General features: G+C 42.5%; 4 protein-coding genes across 8 annotated transcripts in view; 2 read left to right on the plus strand and 2 right to left on the minus strand.

Moving 5' to 3' along the window:
- The window catches only part of LOC144666261 (uncharacterized), a 31,884-nt gene extending 28,863 nt beyond the window's left edge, over positions 1–3,021 (plus strand). For all 3 annotated transcript variants that reach the window (XM_078527667.1, XM_078527668.1, XM_078527669.1), the window contains exons 6-7: positions 2,026–2,345; positions 2,797–3,021. In XM_078527667.1, coding sequence (XP_078383793.1) covers positions 2,026–2,345; positions 2,797–2,979 — 503 coding nt within the window. In that variant the 3' untranslated portion in view covers positions 2,980–3,021. The remainder of the gene's footprint in view (positions 1–2,025; positions 2,346–2,796) is intronic.
- Positions 3,022–3,535: 514 nt separating this feature from the next.
- On the minus strand, positions 3,536–10,343 carry LOC144666220 (uncharacterized). 3 transcript variants are annotated; one of them, XM_078527616.1, is made up of 4 exons: positions 10,103–10,343; positions 7,306–8,166; positions 6,205–6,903; positions 3,536–5,192 (listed from the first exon to the last, which is right to left on the minus strand). In XM_078527616.1, exons 1-4 carry the CDS (start codon positions 10,269–10,271, stop codon positions 3,706–3,708), a joined length of 3,216 nt encoding a protein of 1,071 aa, XP_078383742.1. In that variant the 5' UTR covers positions 10,272–10,343; the 3' UTR covers positions 3,536–3,705. The 3 variants fall into 3 exon arrangements, with proteins under 3 accessions (XP_078383742.1, XP_078383743.1, XP_078383741.1); XM_078527617.1 differs by having other exon boundaries at positions 3,536–4,140; positions 5,080–5,192; positions 6,205–8,166; XM_078527615.1 differs by having other exon boundaries at positions 6,205–8,166.
- Positions 10,344–12,556: 2,213 nt separating this feature from the next.
- LOC144665894 (uncharacterized) lies at positions 12,557–15,503 on the minus strand. The gene is made up of 2 exons (XM_078527176.1): positions 15,262–15,503; positions 12,557–14,846 (listed from the first exon to the last, which is right to left on the minus strand). The coding sequence occupies exons 1-2, from the start codon at positions 15,431–15,433 to the stop codon at positions 13,015–13,017; spliced, it is 2,004 nt and encodes a 667-aa protein (XP_078383302.1). The 5' UTR covers positions 15,434–15,503; the 3' UTR covers positions 12,557–13,014.
- A 960-nt stretch (positions 15,504–16,463) lies between these two features.
- LOC144664947 (uncharacterized) lies at positions 16,464–20,935 on the plus strand. The gene is made up of 4 exons (XM_078526141.1): positions 16,464–16,880; positions 18,044–18,268; positions 18,657–19,042; positions 19,176–20,935. Exons 1-4 carry the CDS (start codon positions 16,571–16,573, stop codon positions 20,301–20,303), a joined length of 2,049 nt encoding a protein of 682 aa, XP_078382267.1. The 5' UTR covers positions 16,464–16,570; the 3' UTR covers positions 20,304–20,935.
- Positions 20,936–21,746: the final 811 nt, after the last annotated feature.

The raw sequence follows: 21,746 nt of genomic DNA on the forward strand, positions 1-21,746 counted from the left end.
GCCAGACTTTTTAGCTCAAGACAAACATCTCGAATCATGATGATAAAGACCTCATGTGGTAGATGTTCAAAAAGAAAGAGCTACCACCTACGCAGAGTGCACTTTATGAAGCAATTCCCCGTGCGCAATACCAGATGATCGCTTTTAACAACAACAGAGTATGCAGTCCTAAGTTACCACAGCCAGATGGTTACGGATGGAAAAATAGGGAGGAGGAATGGACGACTGTAGCGATGCGTAGAAAGTTCACCCACAAAATTGCTACAATCTGAGAGGAGGAATGGAAGAGTCTGTAGATATATTACATATTTAAATATTGAAAAGACGGTTTTTACTAGCCTCACTAGACCATATAAAGCCTTTTAATTTCGTTAAATTGTCCAACGCCAGAATATTCATTGATTCCTACAGACATAATTTGGAAACTGTTTGCGGAGGGGACGGCAGGCACTATGGTTCCAGGTCCGTTCCAGGTTCAATGAACCACAAGAAAATGCCGCCTCGATTTCATGTTCACGTGATCGAGACTATCCATATCAGTTAAAATATTCTTTTGGACATCTCAGACTATCGAAACTGCTAATAGTTATTCTAAAATACCAATAAATACCACATTTTTGTGAAGTTCATCATTCAGCCTCGTTTTCATGCTAAGCCAAATAGGCGATGTTTTTCAATTCCCCTCTAAAAGCCTTTGCACGGGTTACAAGATTGCCAACAACATTTAACGTGTTCCTTAGGTCCCCCTTAACACTTCTAAACTAGTCGGCAAAAATCTTCACGAAAATCCCACGGGAATACCATTGCTCCCAGACTAAATTCTCAGAGTAATCTTCTTGTAAGTTGCTTTTCATTCCATTCCACCACAAATTAATTACTTATTTCCTTGGTTTCTTGGTCGGGCTGCCGTAGCCACAAAATCTGGTGGCCAATTTTCGGGATCTTCAACTATGTCGGTTCATCGCACCTAACATCAAATCCCAGTCCTTTTTAACAGGTCTTCCTCTGTTCCCCAAAACTGCTTTACGTGGCTCTAGTGATTGGCACGCGTACCAGTTTCTTTCTCTTTTATTTAACTTAACAACTTTATTAAAAGAATAACAACATCACCGAAGCCAATTCTTAACTAAGTGATATTTTTTTTTTACTTTTCGTATTGATCATTTTTTTATAAAACGATGGATTCTTATTCGAAAACGATTTTACTCGAACAGCTTCGTGCGTATTTATGCGGAAGATAATTCTTTCCATGATTGTCTTTGATTGTCTTATCTGTGAGTGCTACTACTACTGCTTCTGGTACTGCTACTGCTACTGCTACTGCTACTGCTACTGCTACTGCTACTGCTACTGCTAGTGCTAGTGCTACTGCTACTGCTACTGCTACTGTTACTGCTACTGCTACTGCTAGTGCTACTGCTAGTGCTACTGCTACTGCTACTGCTACTGCTACTACGACTACTACTGCTACTGCTACTGCTACTGCTACTGCTACTGCTACTGCTACTGCTACTGCTACTGCTACTGCTAGTGCTACTGCTACTGCTACTGCTAGTGCTAGTGCTAGTGCTACTGCTACTGCTACTGCTACTGCTACTGCTACTGCTACTGCTACTGCTACTGCTACTGCTACTGCTACTGCTACTACTACTACTACTACTACTGCTACTGCTACTGCTGCTAGCTGCTACTGCTACTGCTACTGCTACTGGCTGCTACTACTACTGCTGCTACATGTAACTGCTACTGCTACTGCTACTACTACTACGACTACTACTGCTACTGCTGCTAACTACTACTGCATCTGCTGCTGCTACTGCTGCTGCTACTACTACTACTACTACTACTTCTACTACTACTACTTCTACTGCTACTACTGGTGGTGCTACTGCTTCTATTAACGTAAATTAGTTAACATTAATTGGTAGAAGAGGAGATCTTATGCAGAATAACAAAATGTATTTGAAACTTCTGCGACTTAGGATCAGGAAAATAAAGATTTACATGTATTTATATTTTTTATAGCTTGCCATTTTGATTTTGAACACGGTTCAATCGTTAACTGGGAACGGACTGGTACAGCCTTTAACAACCAGCCGACGTATGGTGATAACCCTACAGCTCGAAACAGAGGACATCCTGCCAATCAACAGGGAGACTGGTGGATTGGAGGTTATGAGGACCGCCCTTCCCAAGATGCCAAACCCGGGGAAGTTCAAGGAGACGGACCCAAAGGAACTCTAACTTCCCGACCATTTACTATAAAAGGAAAGTACATTACTTTCCTGATTGGGGGAGGCTGTGATGACAAAGTGGTTCGTGCAGAGTTGGTTATCGACGGCAAAGTAAGATTTCAAAATTCTTCCTTATTTAACATACTCAAACCTTGTCTCGCATTGCTGTCTAGGACGTATACCAGTATTTCGTTTCACACTTTTTTCTTAACATATTTGAACTCTCTTGATTGAATCTAATGTTCTTTATGTAATACATTTCCTGCATCTGTTTGTGGGGAAGGGGACAGGGGGTCTGAACCTCCCACCTCCCGTGCCGTTTACTTCCGCTTTCCTATTTTCTACTCCCGCCTCCCACCCTTTTCCGTAGCCGTTCTCTCCTCTTTGTCCCATATTACGAAATATAACGAAATGCTGTGAAAATTTAATTATTTTTTCCCGGTTCCCACCACTTTAGAAATCCCGCTTTACTCCCGGGCTTCCGCCTCCCTGTCCCCCTCCACGTTTGTTAGTGGCTGCATAGATTTCCTCGCATCTAAAACACATTTGCTTTCTTTTTTAGGCTGTTATGTCTGCAACCGGTAAATGCACCGAGACAATGCACAGGGAGACCTGGGATGTCATTGAATATTATGGTCAGCGGGCACAAGTTCGACTGGTGGACAACAGCTCCGCCGGATGGGGTCACATCAACTTTGACGACTTGAAAGGCGACATTATCTGTACTCTAAAACTTATGATGTGATGAAATTCCGTTATATTTGCAAAGTTCCTTTCCATCCGTGACCAGCAGAAAAAATGGGGGGGGGGGGGGAAATGTAGCAGTAAAATTGGGTAAAATTGGGTAAAATTGAGGGTATAATTATAGATGAAACTTCTTGTATGCTGTTTAAAATCTGATGTGGGAATTAAACCTTTACTTGAAACGTAATTGATTTTGGGTGTATTTTAATGAGTGATAATGAATTGCTATCTCCGTGCCTAGTGTATTGCATGCGTCACTGCTACGGAATTGGGTACTGAGGCATGAATAACCTCGGTTTGCAACAAGGAACAAGTGTCTACCAAATACGGCGCTCTAACCTTTAGGCCACCGCACCTTCCAAACCCAGTTTTACAATCAAAGGAAAATTTCATCATGTCGTTTCAAAAGAAGACATACCTCGATCAACGTTTTAGCCTTAAACTCCCGACTCAGGCCTTGACGTTTCCAACCTTAATTCGTTAACAAACTTCTGAATTAAGAGAGCAGTAGGACTTTTTCACCTTTAAGAATTGTAATCATTACAACAAGACAAGAGTTATTGTAAATCGTGACTAGTTTTATTGAAATTTTTTAAGCCTGAAACGAAATCCTACTTATAACAAAAATGCATGCATTTAGTCGATACTAAGTAAGGAACTTGCCTTTGTACTGAGACGAACATCGTCATCATTTAAAGAGATCTCTTATAGCTTATACAAAAGAAACCTAATAATCTTCGTCATCATTAATATCATTGATTTCTTTTTCGCCAGATTCACCTGAGCTATAACTGACGTCCTTCACAATGTTTTTATGATTTTTAGACTTCTTACGTTTGCCTACGTTTTGATGAAATCCTGGTTTTAAAGACTGCACAGTACTAAATACAGTTTTGTTATCTTCCCCACTGAAAGTGTTCTCCAATGGACGATGCTCGTAATTTCTTGAAGAGGAAATCATTTTTGTTGATTTTTGCGCCGCAACACGCTTATTATCCCCTGAATAATCATTTTCTTCACTGGTTGAGCCAGCATCCTCTGAAATGTCATTCTCGGGAATCATTTCGGTTTTTAAATCATTGCTTTGATGTTGGTGATGTTGTTTATGGTAGGTATGGTCGTCATTTCCATGCATGCGGTTATGGCTGCCTGAAGCCCTGTCCTGCAAATGAGTAAAATCACTTTTATCATGACTAGCAGACAGTTGAGACTGGTCTTTGGGGTGATGCTTTGATTTTAATCGCCGCTTTTGACTATTGAGTGTTTTTTGTTTGCCCTTATGGCGCCGATGGGAAAGAGAAGCGGTTGCTGACGGGACTTTCTGAATACTTTGATCGTGAAGGGAATCGAAATCATATTCTTGCGACATTCCGTCGGAGTGCGTTGTTTTCAGTGATGGACGCTTATTTTTAAAAATGTGTGGTCGAAAACCCTGATGCTCAACATATCGATTGTAAAATGCGTTTTTGGAACGATCATATGAAAGATGTTCCCTATCCGCGTTTTCATAACGGAGGTCCTCATTTTTGTCATATCGTTGAAATCCTAAATATTTCTTTGGTTTTTCTGAGTGATGTTTTTGCTTGCGTCTCGACATTTCTTGGTGATCGTTTTCCTGGTAAAATGGTAGAGAGTGAGAATAGCGAGGCTGGTCCAAGTCGTATGGCGGCTCTTTATCCGCCTTAATATCAATATCGTTATCATCATCACTGTCATTAGCACCGTCATCATCATCGTCATCATCATCATTATCATTTTGTTGACTGGTGTCATTGTCTTCTTTGATATCAGTGTCTTCACTGTTATCATCGTCTCCGAAATCTCTCCGCGAGCCGCCATAAGATTGCACCTTCTCCTCGTCGTCCCCCTTCTCTTCATTCTCGCTCTCTTCGTCGTCTGAATCCAAATTCTCTCGTTCTCTTGGCCGTTGACTGACGCGCCCTCTACGAGGCTCACCGTGCAATCTAGATTTCCTTCGTTCAGATTTAAGAGCCTTTGTGAACGCATCCTCGAAGGATTCGCTTAAATTATCAAGTGCCTCTGCACTCTTGTTGTCTTCTGGATCTCTGGTAGAAGCGCTATTTTCCTTGATGATAAATACCTGAGGGGCTGGAGGAGGGACTGGATAGGCAGTCTTCATGAGCGGTAATTGAGGAAGTGGCGGTGCGGCAGTTGAAGATGGAACTGGCGGTACTGGATTTTCAGCAGAAGGAGCTTAGGAAGAAACCAAACATATTTGTCTTATTTTGAGATGTGGTCCCCTTATCGTTGTGTATTTTAACATGCCCTTACTTAATCGAGACAATTAAGTAGCTGAAACATTTTCAGAATCAAGACCAACAGTAGAAAGGAATACTTTGAGTTGCATTGTCAATTATCTAACCATTGCCCTCAGAAAGGCTCAAAATTAACCACCACAGACAAGAAAAAAGCTCAGACAAAATTATTTATGCTTACATCGGGAGCTGGTTGAATCATTGTTAAGCTACTGCATTTTTAATACTGCAACTTTTCAATTTCGGCATAGATTTGCCTAAAAACGAGTTTAAACACCAAACAGTCTATTGGAAACCTAGTACCGTAAAAATGGAATTCGTTTCATGGATCACCTTAGAATAAAAAAGGGGCTGGAGTTAAATAGTGATTAACAGCACACATCAGTTTCAATTGGCAGATGGCTCGACATTTAAGCTGAGAAACCGTATCTCAAACACGACATCCAGCTGACGTTTATATCTCCCCATTTCTCCGCATCCAGACCCTACTTAATGGCAAGGCAGTTTATGGCCTACACGAGTTAACTTAAAAAGAGCTTACAAGTTTCTTGTTTTTAACTTGTCTCAATCGCCCCCAGCATTATTCTGTTTTTCTGGGTTTTTTTCCTTGTGTCGTGTAATAATTTCCTTTATTAACCAAGCTTGCTCGGATACATTGGCCCTCGTTCTTGTCTGTATGGACTTGTAGTCAACCTGTTTTGTCAAGAGCTACGTCCGATACTCTCCAAATGAGACCACTAGCATTTGGTTAATAAAATTTAGCATTGCGAATGCGTCCTTTTAGATTCGTGTGTATGCCTTCTGTACTCTTCATCTAACAAAGACGCGCATTAATTTGGCTTTAGGACAAAGGACTTAATTTCTATAACTGTGCTTTATAAAAAGTCCTATTGTGTTCTTTTCTTTAAAAATTTACTTCGCCCTTTATGTTTGCAACGTGTTACACTTACCACTTGGCGCCGATTCACCAGGAAGTAAAGGTGGTATGGATGGAAGCGTGATAGGACCTGGGTTATCTGGTGGAGGAGCAACCAGTGAACCTGGAGGACCTGGAGTTTCAGGAGTTGAGGATTCCGGTCCAGTAGGCGGTGGAACCATTTCTGGTGAAACTTCAGGTCGAGGTGCTTGGGTTTCAGGTTTAGGCGGAACGTTTCTTCCAGTCTGAGGAACGGGCCCTTGCCCTGGAGTTTCTGACCCGGGCGCCCCAGAAACTGGAATCTCTGGTTTGGGAGGAGTATCTGATCCAGGTGGGCCGGGAACTGGAATCTCTGGTTTTGGTGGAGTAATCTCTGGTTTTGGAGGAGTAATCTCTGGTTTAGGAGGAGTTACTTCTGGTTTTGGTGGAAGGGGTGGCGGCAACCCGGGAGAGGGAGCCGGGCCTGACGGTGGCGGTCCTGGGCCAGATGGCAATGGTTGAGGTACTGTGCCAGAAGGTTGAGGTCCCGTTAACGGAGGTGGCGAGGACGTTTGTGATGGAGAAAAAGGATTGAATTGAAAAGAAGGAATTGGTGGAGCTGACGCTGGTTGCGATGGAAGTGGCGGCGCTGAAGCAGGCTGTGATGGAAGTGGCGGTGCGGAAGCAGGCTGTGATGGAAGTGGTGGTGCTGAAGCAGGCTGCGATGGGAACACACCCTGACCGGGCGCAGTAGCTGGTAAAGAAGGATACGATTGTTGAATAGGTTGTGTGTTCGATGGAGGGGCTGGCAATGCAGCTCCCTGTTGAGGTTGAGGGGCTACTGGAGCTCCTACAGGCGCTACTGGAGCACCTACAGGTGCCACTGGAGTTCCTACAGGCGCCACTGAAGCCCCTACAGGCGCTACTACAGCGCCTGCTGGAGATACCCCTACAGCTGGCTGTGTCATAACTGCTCCAGCATTTGAGCAAGGGCACGGCTGTGTCTTGCAACACTCTAATGTGTCAATGATCTCCTCATCAACTCCTCTGCAGAGATTACATAAATCTGGACACCTTCTTTCGCATCCACATCGACAATTAAACGGAAGCAACAAAGGCAGGATTCCAGATAATCCTGCCAAGGGAGAAGCATTACCTGCAACTGGAGCAGCTGGTGCGGCTGGTGGTTTTTTAACGGCATTTGGATCGTATCCCTGGTTTTGATTTCCGCCAGCCGGATATCCCTGATTTTCATTACCACCTGCTGGGTATCCCTGGTTCTCATTTCCACCCGCCGGATATCCTTGGTTTTCATTTCCACCCGCTGGGTATCCCTGGTTTTCATTTCCAGCCGCTGGGTATCCCTGGTATGGGTTTCTGCCAGCTGGATATCTCATGGGTGGTTGATATGCCATAGGGGGAATGATCGGCTGCATTACTGGTATAATCTTTGGGCGACTTTCTTCCTTTTTACCAAGGCTGTTTAACAAAGCAGCTGTCTGCAGGATGCTGGCGAGGTCAGTGTCTTCTTTTTCCGGTGGGGGTGCAGGCGCAGGAACTGGTACTGGGACAGCAACTGGCGCTGGTGGAGGGAAAGGTGCCGGGAGAATAGCAGGAGGTGGAAGAGGAGGAGGTGGGGGAGCTGGTAATAGTATTGGCTGTTGAGGCTGCGTTTGTGCTGGCATTGGCACAGGAATTACGATTGGCCGCATAGGTTGAGGAGGATTTGGTCGAGTGATGATTATCGGTTGCTTTCGTTGACCGACAATGTTTGTATCGAATTGTTTTCTATTGAGATTGATGTGAAGGTTAACTGGGCGATTCCCCACAAGCAATGGGGCTGGCACTGGTTGTACAGGCAATGTTGTGCTACCAGTATTCGTGTCAACTCGCTGGCCATTTACGGTTAAGATGACTCCCTTTGGTGCCCCTTTGATGTGTATCTTTCGCCGAATAAAAGCTCGTTTGTCATATTTGGTGAGGGATCCTCGTCCATTAAATGATCGATGGTTTGAGTCTAAATAAAAAAATCAAATTAGTACTTTTGTTCCTTGTCGCAGCTAGTAAAACTAACACGTTTTTTCTTTTCATTTGTCGTGACATTAAAGGGTGTTATCTTTGTCAAGCCCCTTGCTAGCTGAGGGATGTATTTTGGAGATGTCTGTATTATTAATGTAGAGATTTTCATGAACTGTCTTTTATACAGAATTGTTCGTATTATGGAGGAACATTTAAGGAGAGGTTTGGGTTTAAATGTGGTAGTTCAGTTTTACCCTTGGTAAAATTTGTTTTTTTCCTTTGTTCTGGTATATGGTAACTTTAAGATATTGACTTTAAAACAAAGGAAAATGGCAGATTTTGCCAAGGGCAAAATCGAACCTCGACTTATATATTAATTTGAAATATTCGTTTTGATATACATGGTTTCACACAAACTTCCGGCTTTAAATACAATCCTTATATCCTTCTTTTGTTATCATTATTACGTTTACATTGATGTGATCCTGAATAAAATGGGTTTGGTGGAACTTGAGGAATACATGAAGCTACAAGTCGTTAATGACAGCAAGGCGTCTTTTTTGCAATAAATCAATTTCCCGTTGAATAATGAAACATTGTTATATGATATTGGTCAACGCGTATAATAGAGAATAATAAACATTTCCGGGATAATCGAATTTATGTTATGAAGACATGCCTGCCGTAATGCAATGAAATGCAACAGATAGGATACCTGCGTCCGAGTTGCACAAGCAAACAAAAAGAGTATAATTAGGTATAAGTAAGTAAGTTGTCCGTTAACATTCACATGCAAGCTACTGAAATGAATTTCACATGGTGCTTTAGTGTCTATTATGCAGTACAAGGTGTTTATTTCACACAAAACGACTGCTTTGTGTACACTGCACAAGATATATGATATCGCATTTTAAAGTCTGAATGAAGTCCTAGTGTGTGACAATTCATTGCCGTGCTATTTAATGCGCTGTGTGAGTTCCATGATAAAAATAAAAGTTGTTTAGCAGTAATTTCTCGCTGGTCGGTTCTGTATTTGTACTGAAAATATGTATAGTGGCGGGATCTCTTTTTACAAAAATTGGAACCAGGTTATGATATTTACACTTTTAGCCAGAAATAGTACCTCGATATTAAACGTTTTAAGAATAAAATGGCAGATAATTCGTATCGTTTGATATTGTGACTGACTCATAAACTTTCACCGCTTTATTGCTGTAATTGATTTCTAAAACCAGCGCAGATGTTGATCAATACAGTATTGTGTTAATTTATGAAGAGCTTAGCATTCTGTTTAATAAGCTATCTACAATGGCCTTTGTTCTCTTTTGTCCTTATTTTACTTTTAACTAGACTATAAAATTAAGGACAAGGCATAATACTTGACTTTAGACAGGACAAACAAAATCCGGGTTATCCTTCATTTCGAACTACCTGATTGTGCAGACTTTCATAAATTAAATTTGAACAAAGCCACCGAGATAATAGTCACAACACTCTGAATTTTTCATTTTAAATACCTGGCTAAAAGTGGATCACAAGAAAATTGTGAGCGTTCTGTTAAATTGTATTTATCGTTAAACCTATCATAACAAACAAACCTACGGGTATTATTAATGGTACTGTTGAACTGTTTCGGAAAAATCTGCTTAAACCTTGGTTGATTTCCCGTGCAATTCTCCACTTTTTTAAAATTAATAGAGATCCTAAGACAGGGTTAACTATGTTATCTAATATAGATTATATTAAAAATAAAATAACGACTTGGTTCGTATATTGTAAGCTTCACGACAGAATTGAACGTGGAGAAAAAGAATACACGAACCAAGTTTCACCATAGTTATTTATTGTAAGTTATTTCTAACTGGCCATAACTGTCCTGCATATTTCATTTCCAAAAAAGTAAGTGTATCTTATATTTATTTGACATTACTTACCTTGAATTCTCTTAGAAAAGAAGTTATGACTTGGTTCGTACGTCTTATGCTTCGCTTCAGATTTTGGTCGTGACCTTTGGTCGTTTTTCCCACCACGTCCTGCCTGAACAATCAGCCAGTTTACACACAAAACGTGCCATAATAAAAGCGCTCGCCCGTTGACTTTCATATTAAACGTTACCTATCAGATTTCGCTTTTTTGTCCCCATTTTCTCGCTTGGAAGGAAAGTGCTATATTTGCCCTCTTTTACCGCAACACCATGCATCAAACATTTATGAACACCAGTAGACAAAACTGGTTGTGTATTGTTGAGCGGTACTCACTGTTTATCCTGCTTACTGTGGCTTTCTTAACTTGGAGTCAAATGTAAATACAATATTAGTAAACTATCAAATATTATGACGGTGTTTGGATAAATCTTTTTTTGTCAGAGCACTAATATTTCGTAGCATACCGTATTCTGGATGCAAGCCAAAACCCCTATATTTACCTGCATAAATTGTCTTTACCTGCTAAAGCTGTTCTTGCAATCCCGGGTATTTGGAGATTCTTTATTGTGGTTGAACTATTTGGTACGCCCCCACTTCTTGTTTTAATTGCTTTTCGATTGTCAAATCGATTTATCGGAAAAGGTTAATGGGACTATGTCACCGGGATTTCGCAGATTTTTGGTCTACAGTCAACTCTCTCTTACGGACACCTCTATAAGACAGACATCTCCATAAGACGTACGGACACCTAATGTTGGTCCCGTCCCTGCCGTTTTTCAGTCATTTTACTGTAACTAAACTCCTTCTTATACCGACATCTCTCTAAGACAGACAGTTGGAGCCGGTCCCGAAGGTGTCCGTTTTAGAGAGAGTTGACTGTAAACTGTTTTGAAATAAGTGGTAGACAACTTTAACCATGAAAAACATTAATTTTGAACATTTAACTGAAGATAAAACCTTTATTTGGGGATAGAAATTAAACTTCGGCTATAAATATCGATTTTTTTGAAGGCTCGCGGAAACAACTTGAAAACGTTGGCTAACGTGTTCAAATCGCAATTCATTTCCATCCAAGCCATCAGCAGCCAAACGCGCTTTTAATTGCTCTAAAATAGCAATTATTAATAAAAATGGACCATTGTTTTTAAGTTTCCTACAACACAAATATAAATTTTGGCTTTTCAAAAATCTGTTGAAATCCGTGACATAGTCGCTTTAAGATAATCTCTACAGGTTCGTAGCCGCTTTATGTTTTTTAAAGGGGGAAAGTTAACACCTAGGAAGAGAATTAAACCATTGGCATTGCCTCAGCCATAATTCTTCCGACTACGACCTGCTGCACAAACTGTATCCAATTAAGGCAATTGTGTTACTGTGACAATCAGCGATGCCTGTGGGTGAAGGTTTCGATTGCCTACAATGATTGCTTAAGGCTGGTTCTCATATGATCGCCCCGATCGTCTCTGTCGCCGCTGTCACTTCAAAAAAGTTTGCTTGCGATCGGGGCGATCATATGAGAAAATTACTGAGACGTCTGCGACGATCGGGGCGATCGCGATCGCTTCGATCGCCCGTGTTAAGTTCTATCCGGGCGATCGGTCGCAGACCGCGGCGATCGCGAACGATTATATGAGAACTACATTCGCAGAGGGAGACGATCGAAGCGATCCAAACTTTCCCATGGTGCATCAGTATTACCCAGAACTACGTTTCCGTTTGGCCTCCCTTTTGCTTCTTCACCGTAAAACGGCAATAACGAGAAGATAGGAGGCCACGAGGTTTGCTCTTGCATCGAATACTGCCATAAGCGATATCGGAGTTTTGAAAAAAACACTCGTGCGTCGAACGGAATAAAATCGAATATTCATATGCGGGAACAAAGAAAAGATCATGAATTATTATCTTGCTTGATTAACCCTATTTTGCATATACCAGACGATCGAGGCGATCATATGAGAACCCCCTGATCGCTTCCAATCGCTTCGATCACCTACGATCGTCTCAGAATTTGCAAACAGCAGAAGCGACAGAGACGATCGGGGCGATCATATGAGAACCAGCCTTTAGAGACTTAACCAGTAATGCAAGTCAAAGAAAAGTTCTAACTATATGCGCTTTCCTCGGTCTGTTTTATGCGACTGCTCAGACTGACAACGGCTTCTAAATTAAAAATGTTCAAGAAATTTAGTATGACATTTCAGATATTTCCCATGTGAAAACACTTTAAGTCTTCACTGGAAAGACTGTTAGCCAGCAGTCAGAATTTGTCAGAATTTTTTCAAGGTGAAAGTCTTTAAGGCTTTCTGATCGCTAAACTTAAGAGGCTGCGATAAGATAAGGATAAGAATGAATGTATGTTGAATGGAACAAATTGCAATTGTCCCATTAAACATACAGTTGTTAGTTTTATTGTTAAAGCATCTTACAAATAGAACCGAGTTATATAACACAATAAGAACAACGAGTGTTGACTATCATTTATTGTAAAAAGGTTACGTCAGTGATGGGTAATGTAAGGAGAAGCTCTTCTGTGGTAGGATCTTATGTGTAAAGACTGTACAACTCAACATATCTTTTGCTGTTCATGTTAAGATGCATGAATTGTCCTTTCCGACTAAGATCCTAGAAATATGTACAGAACCAACGGTACAAATATTATGTCTTCGATGTACAATTATTATGTCTCCATGGACTTTACTCAAGCTCCAAACTGAAACAAATAGACTCAACTGTTTGGCTTGCTTGCTTGGGGAAGGAGTTTTACGGACCTCCCGCTAGTTATCAGGTGGTTGTCTCTTGTATCTTCCGCTTGACATCTGACGTTTAGAGATAACTAGAGGCTTACAGTAGTCCATTCCAATTTGTTATGGAAGGTTTCGAATATTTACTGAACGAGCAGGTCTTGTTAAAGATAGTGTATCTTATCCAGTATTGGTGGGATAAACGTAACCTGCTGTGTTCTGATTGCCATTATTGTTATTACTATTATAATTATAGTTAGTGTAGCTGTTTGTGCCAGTGTTGCATAAGTCGCATGGATGAGGGCAGTCGGCCTCACATCCACACCAACACGAACTCATAGGATCAATTCCAGGAACACCTGTAGCCGTCGACGGAACTGTCAAACTACTTGCAGGAAGAACTGCACCAGCGCCTTGGCCTTGGCCCTGACCTTGGCTTTGGCCTTGAGCTTGACCGAGGCCAGTAACTGCCCCAGGGGTCCCTACTGGTACTGCATTTGGTTGTAAGCCAGGCGTTGGACTTGGCATTAGAGGAGCGCCTTGGCCCTGAGTTGGGCCGAGGTTAGGGACTGTTTCAGGGGTCCCGACGGGTCCCAAATTAGGTAAAACATTAGGATCTGTCCCAGTGGTCCCGGCAGTTGCCAAATTGGGGAGAACATTAGGACTTGGCAGCGGAGCATTGACGCTCTCGGAGGATGTACTTGGGTTCTGAGCAGTATTAGTTGATGGTGTAGGGTCAAGTCCACTAAGAAAGTTTGGTACTGTTTGTTCGGCATCCATGTTTTGATTTCCACCAGCAGGATATCCCATGTTCTGAGATCCTCCTGCAGGATACCCCATGTTTTGGCTTTCACCGGCAGGCTCTCTTAGTTTTTGTTTTCCATCGTCGCGATATCTTGAATTTGGGTTCCAAGCGCCAGGATATCTTATGGGTTGGTAACCACCAGCAGGATATCCCATGTTTGGATTCCTAACTGCAGGATATCCCAAGTTAGGATTCCCACCGGCAGGATATCCCATGTTTGGATTCCCACCGGCAGGATATCCCAGGTTTGGATTCCCACCGGCAGGATATCCCATGTTTGGATTCCCACCGGCAGGATATCCCATGTTTGGATTCACACCGGCAGGATATCCCATGTTTGGATTCATACCGGCAGGATATCCCATGTTTGTACCAATGGCCGGATACCCCAAAGTAGCAGGGTTTGCCAAATTAGGACCAACCAGAGCACCTCCGCCTGCTGGATATCCCATTGGTGGGGGACGTCCGACTGCTGGGTACCCTAATGCTGGGACCCCAGTTTGGGGATATCCCAGCTGTGGGTATCCCATTGTCTGAGGTGCGGCCTGTGGGTAACCAAGCGCTGGATAACCCATTGATGGAAATCCGGCTTGAGGTAGTTGAGGTAGCAAGGAACTGAGTGGAGATGTATTAGGCGTTAAAAGGTTTTGAAGCATCGAAGGGTAACCTTGTGCAGTGCTTTCGGAGGAGTCTGTTCCTTGTAGGGTTTTTAATAATGCAGCTGTAAGCAATATCTTGCTAAGGCTAGATTGTCCCTTCTTCTCAGGTGGCGCTGTTGTGGCAGGGGGGAGAGGATATACTTGAGGTACTACAGGAGGGGCCACTGCAGGTTGCACTTGGACTTGTGCAGGCGGGGGAGCAGCCTGAGGTACCAAGGCCACAATCGGCTGCGGTTTAGGTTGCGGTGCAGCTATGATGATTGGTCTGTTACTTTCTTTATCAGGAGGACTTGGAGCTTTAGTAAGATTGATGTGAAGGTTTATGTTATGTGTTTGTGGGGCACGAGTTGTTAATGGCACTATCGAAGTTGGCACTGGGCCGCTGGTCGAGTTTGCATTTTGTGGGTTGCTGGAGTAAACATTTTGTCCGTTCACTTTGACAATAACTTCTTTCGGGGAGCCCTTCGCGTTGACCGATTTTTTTCTGTGTTTAAATTTAGTATGAAAAAAATGTCCATGCTTCGCTGGCCTTTGGAGACTTGAAAGCGCTGTAAAAGGAATTACCAGAGGTTAGACTTGGTTGCTAAAGTAAACTTGTCCACCTTAATGACAACAAGGCTTAATTCTACGTAATGTACTAAGAAAGCAAGATATTATGTAACCTACTATTTTTAAACATGCCAGTATGGTAATTCCGTTATATTCGTGGCGTATCCACAGATAACCGCATATGAAGACACGCTTGAATCCAGCAAGAAGTACATTATATGTGTTTCGCCGTTAACAACGGAATTCAGGCAACTCTTAAAGAGTGTGCTCTTATATAAACACTCTACATAGTAATCATTTAAAGCCCTGCTGAGACCCCTTTATACTTAGCAACAAGCGCCGCGGAAGAAACCCTAACGTCAGTACAAGAATTATTGTCGTCACATTTATAGTATATTACTCTGTCATTCTTACCGTGCTGGTATTTCCTTAGGAAATGTTTCTTTCGATGGCTGTTCAACCTCAACCGAATCTTATGCCAAAGCTTAAGTCTTCCGCTGTTATGCTTCGTTGATCGTTCTTTGCTTGCCGCCACGGAGCACAAAAAGAGCGTATACCACAAAATACACAAAAAGGCTATTTTCATTGCTAAAAACTAATTGGGGTCAATGTTTTGGTGAAATTGATATAAGAAGAAAGAGAATTACTGAACATCGTGTTACGGTTACTCGCACGGAACGCTGAAATTTAAAAATGTAATACCACCAGTTAACAAGCTGGTCGCTGCATTGTCCGAATTGAGCAGGTGTAACCGAATGACTTTTAACCGCAAATTTGTTTCCGGGGGTGATAAATCCTCACGCCGTGTTGATCGTGAGATGTTACGCTGTTTTACGCTCCTCTTTATTCCGATTTTCAGAGTCAAAACTTAAAACTAGCAAGTGTTCGAATTTTCAGTTTAAGGGCGGCACCTCTTTGAACTCCCTTATGAGGCGTCAAGTGCCATCAAAACCTGTTAAAGGACTGAGGTCTGTCCTCGTGCAGTCATATGTAACAGACATGAATTCGGTTTTGTGTTTCATGTGTACCTATCAAATTAGGACAATCGTATCACGCTGGGCGATGTAATTATGCAGTTTAGTTGTAAATGCCTTGTATGGAAAAGGCGGTGTTCGCCTCCACCCGCCTCAACCAAAACCCTCCCAAAAATGACATTTTTGCAGCTTCCTATTGGGATTTAGACAACCAAAACGTAAGTGTCCATTCGAAGTAGTTTTTTGCGAGATAATAAAAGTTGACCTGCTTAGTGTCAGTTTTGGAGTTACACTCTAGTAGTTTTGCCTCTGTCCCAGTCAAAATACCTACTGGTCACCTTGTTATGGTGAGATCTAAAAGTTTTAACCGTATGAAGCGTGTATTTTGTTGTCTTCTTGCAGCTCCATTTTTACAAATAAGACTGCTCCTTACATATTAAGAAATATATACTTTTTCATCGGAATTACGGATTTGCTAGCACCAGATTTCACCTGCCGGTTTTCTTCTACACAAGTTTTCTATTTCACGATATAAATTTTTAAACGATGAGCTGGTTAATTATGTACCCTAAGTAAAAACAAAGCTTTGTAGACAATATTATCTCCAATCTTGCGATGTTTATTCCTTAATGATACAATGTTTTCTACTCATTTTGAGAGCTATACTTCGGGAAGACAAAACTACAATAGCGGATGCCCTTTTGCGGTGAAATGAGCATCAACGGATTCACTAATTCGCTTGGGGAAACATGAAAAGTGTTTATGCCCTTCATGGACGGTTGCTTATCATGTACGTTCTATCAGTTTTGATCTTTATGGCAACTGTACCTGTGGGAAATGGTTTCTATAACAGAAAGGCAAATGATGTAAAACGGACAACTTCCGAATGGGCAGCAGCATCGGACAATGGCGGCCATCCGAAAAACCAAGGTCCTTTAGACAATACAAATGTCAAACGCATTGGGATTACAAATGGCTACTCGATTACGAGAGGGTTGAGGCGTAAACGGAATATTGCGCTCTCTGCCTCTGGCAGATCAAGGTCGAAATGGGCAAAAGGTAAGGTGAAGAGTTTTCCTATCAAGTACTTCAAATACTAAAGAGTGATAAAAATGGTAAACTTGGAAAGAAATGCTGTTAATTATGTTTGGGAAAATACAAAAAATAGTGGTTAGTGAATCGTCATCTGTGAGGGATACAAACAAGCTCCAAGTGATTTATGAATTTTGATCTTTCTCAGATTAATCATATACCTGAAACAGAACAATATAAGCTTTGATTCATAAGTTAAATAGCTAAGCCCCAATGTCTTCCACGAGAGTACGTCCAGCGGCAACAGTCACCCCCAAAACGTGACTTGTCTCAGGTGTGTAAGCGGGTTTGTCAATAGAGGAAGGGAGGAGGTCGGACAGCTATAGGCGTAGGTGAGAATTAATTTCGTTAGTTAATTAATTGGGCTAATGTGTAGCCATACTGAACGTATTTTTCAACCCACTCTCCTGCGTATTATTGTGCAGTCCCTTAGATATCTTCAGTGAGGTTTTGTCAACCTACGCAATTTTTGAGTGATAACCGATAATCTCTGGGCCTGATCTTCGGCGATACGTACCGTTCTGCGATATCGTATTATTCACAATGCAGTAATATCGCATCAGTTCACAGTTTTTATGGGTCTTAAACACGGCCTTATCATACTGACATCCACCCAAAACATGTATTAAAAAATGGCAGTACTTAACTTAATACTACTCATAGTACTTAAACTGGAGGTTTTATCAGGCCCCGAGTCCACTATCAAAAGTCGATGGAAACCGAGAGCGATTCATCTAGTCGTTTTAGCATAACCCAGATCTAGAGACCAATCTATTCAACAAAATGTTCGGTATAAGTGGTTTATTTACAGTTTTGGTATGTAATTTCGGCAATTGTACTTGCGTACGCTTCCAGGGGAGTCTATCGAAAGTAAGACCGCCCTTTCGTAACCGAACAGATTTGCGAGTTTGCCTAATAGTCGTTCACTGGGTTATTCTAAACACTTTTATGGTGTCTGCTGCTTCCAACAATAATAAAAAGCATTGCAGTCTACCCAAAATAGCTAAAGATCCGGAAACGCTAAAGAATATCATTTCGTGTAAATATAGAAATGAACGTAAAAGCACTCAACATAAAACTTAATTCTAAAGAACATAATTTTACTAATTGAATTACCCGTTTGTTAACAGATATTATTTGGAGGAGGAACAAGTTGCCGTTTCCAAGGCAACAGCATTGGGATTATTATCCCCGGTATGACCCTGGAATTTACAGAAAGCAGATTTCCAACAATGACCCGGTGGTAGATGATGAGCCCTACATTGTTCTTCCACCCGATAACACGATCAATAGCAAACATGAGGCATTTCTTACTGGACGAGGAAGGTGCAACGCCAACGGAGACAACAACAACTAAGAAGACGTCAACTACACTTTCAACAACAACACCTACCACAACTCCTACAACACCCACAACACCCACAACACCGACGACACCCACCACACCGCTCACAACACCAACTACAATGCCTCCAATAACAACCCCGTTGCTAACAACCCCACTGACCACACCACTGACCACACCAATGACCACCCCACTGCCACCAACTACAAAGCCGACAGAGAAGCTACAAGTCATAAATATCCAGGCGGCGACTCCCTTCAAAAGAGCGTCCCCAACCAGTGCCGCCAACATTAATCTAAACCTGGAGATTGGAGAAAATGGGGAGATTGGTGAGGCTGAGCAGCATGAAAGTGTTCCAGTATCACCAACACCGGCGATTTATCCTCTTACTTTGCCAGCCCCAGAGGAACCTGCCACGCAGCCCACTCCGCAGATAATAATTGCACAAATGCCAGTCGCACCGGATGCGTCTTCAAACGCACAACAACAACAGTTAATAATGGCCCAGCCCGCTCAAGCACAACCCCAAATACAGTACGCTTATGCACCCTCACCGCCACCGCCCCCACCACCACCACAATATGTTATTGCGTCTCCGCCACCAGCACCACCACCACCGCCACAATATGTTATTGCGTCTCCACCGCCAGCGCCACCACCTCCAACATACGTTCTTGCGTCCCCACCACAACCCCAACCAGCTCCAGCTTCTGTAGTTGTGGCTGCGCCATCTCAGGCACCCATGATGTATCAACAGCCGATGCTTCAGTACCCTCCTGCTCCCGTGCCTGCTCCTCAAATGTATTTAGCTCAAGCCTCACCACCTCGAGCCATTATAGCCGCCCCTTCGCCTGTCGTCGCTCCACCAAATTTTCCTGCGCCTCCAGGCCAAGTTACTGTTGCTGCATCTCCACCAGCTTCAAATAACGGTGTCTTCATCGGCACCTTCATCACCTATGGGAGACCTTAACAATATGTTGATGTCTAACCCCGTAGGGGGATTATCTCCTTTAAATCCAATGTCCTCCCTTTTGATGAACAGGTTTTTACCTCAAGGAGGGTCCATGTACCCGATGGGGATGGGTGCTCTCCAATCACCAACGCTGCAAGCTATGAACTCACCGTGGATGTCTCAACAGTATCCATCTTCGCTCATGTTTCCATCGCCTTTATCGTTATCCGGTATGCAACAGTTTCCTAATCCGCTATCTTCTATACTACAAAGTCCAGCGGGGTATGATCCTCTTCTTTACAATGGTATTACCGGAATGTTTGCAAATGCCATTCGCTCTTCGATGACTCAGTCTCAGCCAAATGCGCTTGCATCCGCACTGGCTCTCGCAGCAAGTCAAGCTCAAGCACGCAGTCAACCTCCCGACCTTTTAACGGCTGCTTTGATACAAGCCTTGGCTCAAAACATGCAACAAGGCATTCAGCCAATGAGCAATACGAGATTAGTGCAAGCATTATCGCAGGCCCTGTCGCAAGGCCAACCTAGTACCCTACCGAACCCTAATCCTGCCCCTGCTCCTGCCTTTGCCACCGTTCCCGCTCCTGCCCCTCCTCCTGCCTCTGCCCCTGCCGTACAGCCGCCATCACAACAACAGCCACTCCCTATTCAAAGCCCTGTTGGAAGTCCATACCAAGTAATTCCACCCGTCACAAGCCAAGATGCACCTCCGCGAAACTCAAGGTCTAATAGTAGTAACAATGAGTATTCAGTAAACAGGGTCGGTAAGGCTTTAGCAAATGCCCTGATCAAGGCAGCCAGAAAGGTTGCCAGTCAAGAACCGCGTTTAGGTTCGCGGAGACGCAAAGGATCTCGTTACAGACATCACCATCGCGATGATTACAATGACCATTATAGTGTACGCTCTTTTGTTCCTTTACTGTACACGCATTCTCCGGATTTTAATTACGAAAACCTAAGTAGTATCAACAAAAAATGGACTGGTGACGAAATGAAAAAATATTTTTCTATGTTTCGTTCATTCTGGAAACGAATTTCATCTCCATGTTACTTTGGAGTCTGTAGTATTTGCTAGCGATGCTAGTTATAGTATCGTTCAAAATGTAAACTATTAATGACGTTTATTAAGTAGTTTTACATTATTTTAAATGAAGGCTAAACCAAAGACTTGAAAACGTCAGAATGGTCTTATTTTGAGTAGAGGACCTGTAAGGGCTTTCTTTTAATGAAGTTCTGCATTTAAGAGGGGATTTTTAAAAAGGTGTATAGTCGCGCGTAGTAGAAACACCTTGACCTTGGCAAATGATAGAGCAGTTTTTAATTGAGTGCCTTAAAACCAAAACCAAAGTAATTAATCTGGCCAATCACAAAGTATAGGGACAATCCAGTAAGCCAATCAAAACTCAAAGCAAATACATGTCGAAGGCACGAAGCGCGGAAAAACGAGCATGAGCGAGTCACGATTGGTTTAGGTTTTAGTTCTGATTGGCTATAAGAAAGTGGCGGGAGATTTTTAAACCAATCACTAAGCGTAGTAATACAAAACCAAAGCAAACGCGGATTACTTTCGACACTAAAGTGAAAACCGCTCTATACTTTGGACAAACAGACTGTGTATATGGGTAACGTGGCAATGGCTTGTGTATATACCTGATTGAAAAAACGTGACCCGGAAAGAGAAACCAAAACGATGCGACCGAAATGCTTACTGGGAAGTCGGAAAGGAATGCCACTGTGACAGAAAAACATCTGATAAGCCAGGGCAAAAAATATGTTCAAGGCCCCAAAAGAAGAAATCTGATGTCACAATAAAAGGAGATGACTAGGCTACCAAGGGTGTCACCAGAATTCCTCTGTTGTTCTGTAGCCCAGGGCCCTTAGGTTTGGGTAACAATAGTTGTCTATGTGGGTAACGTGGGATCGCTACCCACTGTGTCCTTCGGAAAAGCACTCTTCATCACGTAGTGTAAAAATGCGTAGCGTTGTTGCATAACCTGACAAAATTCTGGAAGGCGTTAGCTAGTGTAATCCACGACAGCCCTGTGCTGTGGAAATACCTCAATAGGTTCGAAGACATTGGCGGTGTAAAGGTGTAGATAAACTTGTAACTTGTTTCTCGGCGCCCTACCGATGTGAAGCATTTCAGGTCTTGTTGAGAATCGATTGGGATTTCTGACAAGGTGCATTGTAAAATGGGTATATAGAGATTACGCTATGAAAATTGTCGCCGTACTACGATTTTTTTGTTAGTCGTGATCGTATTACAAAACGACTCAGCGGGTCTTGGAGGGAATAAATGATGAATAGAAGTGGTAGAGGCCCTTTGCCTTAGTTTATTTGTTACTGGTAAATTTCATTGGTACTGAGATTTTTTGGAGCTTAAAAAAGCAGATCAAAGTTATGTTAGGTAGTTTGTCATACATGTTTGCACTGTGAAAAATTGCACCGAAAGCGATCGTTTACGCTAGTGTCTGGAGAAACGAAGGTTTCACTAGTGGGACTCAATAGCGAGGGACTA

The sequence above is a fragment of the Oculina patagonica genome, chromosome 9 (genome assembly GCF_052425735.1).
Source record: "Oculina patagonica isolate OP01 chromosome 9, crgOcupat, whole genome shotgun sequence".
Taxonomy (NCBI): Eukaryota; Metazoa; Cnidaria; class Anthozoa; order Scleractinia; family Oculinidae; genus Oculina; species Oculina patagonica.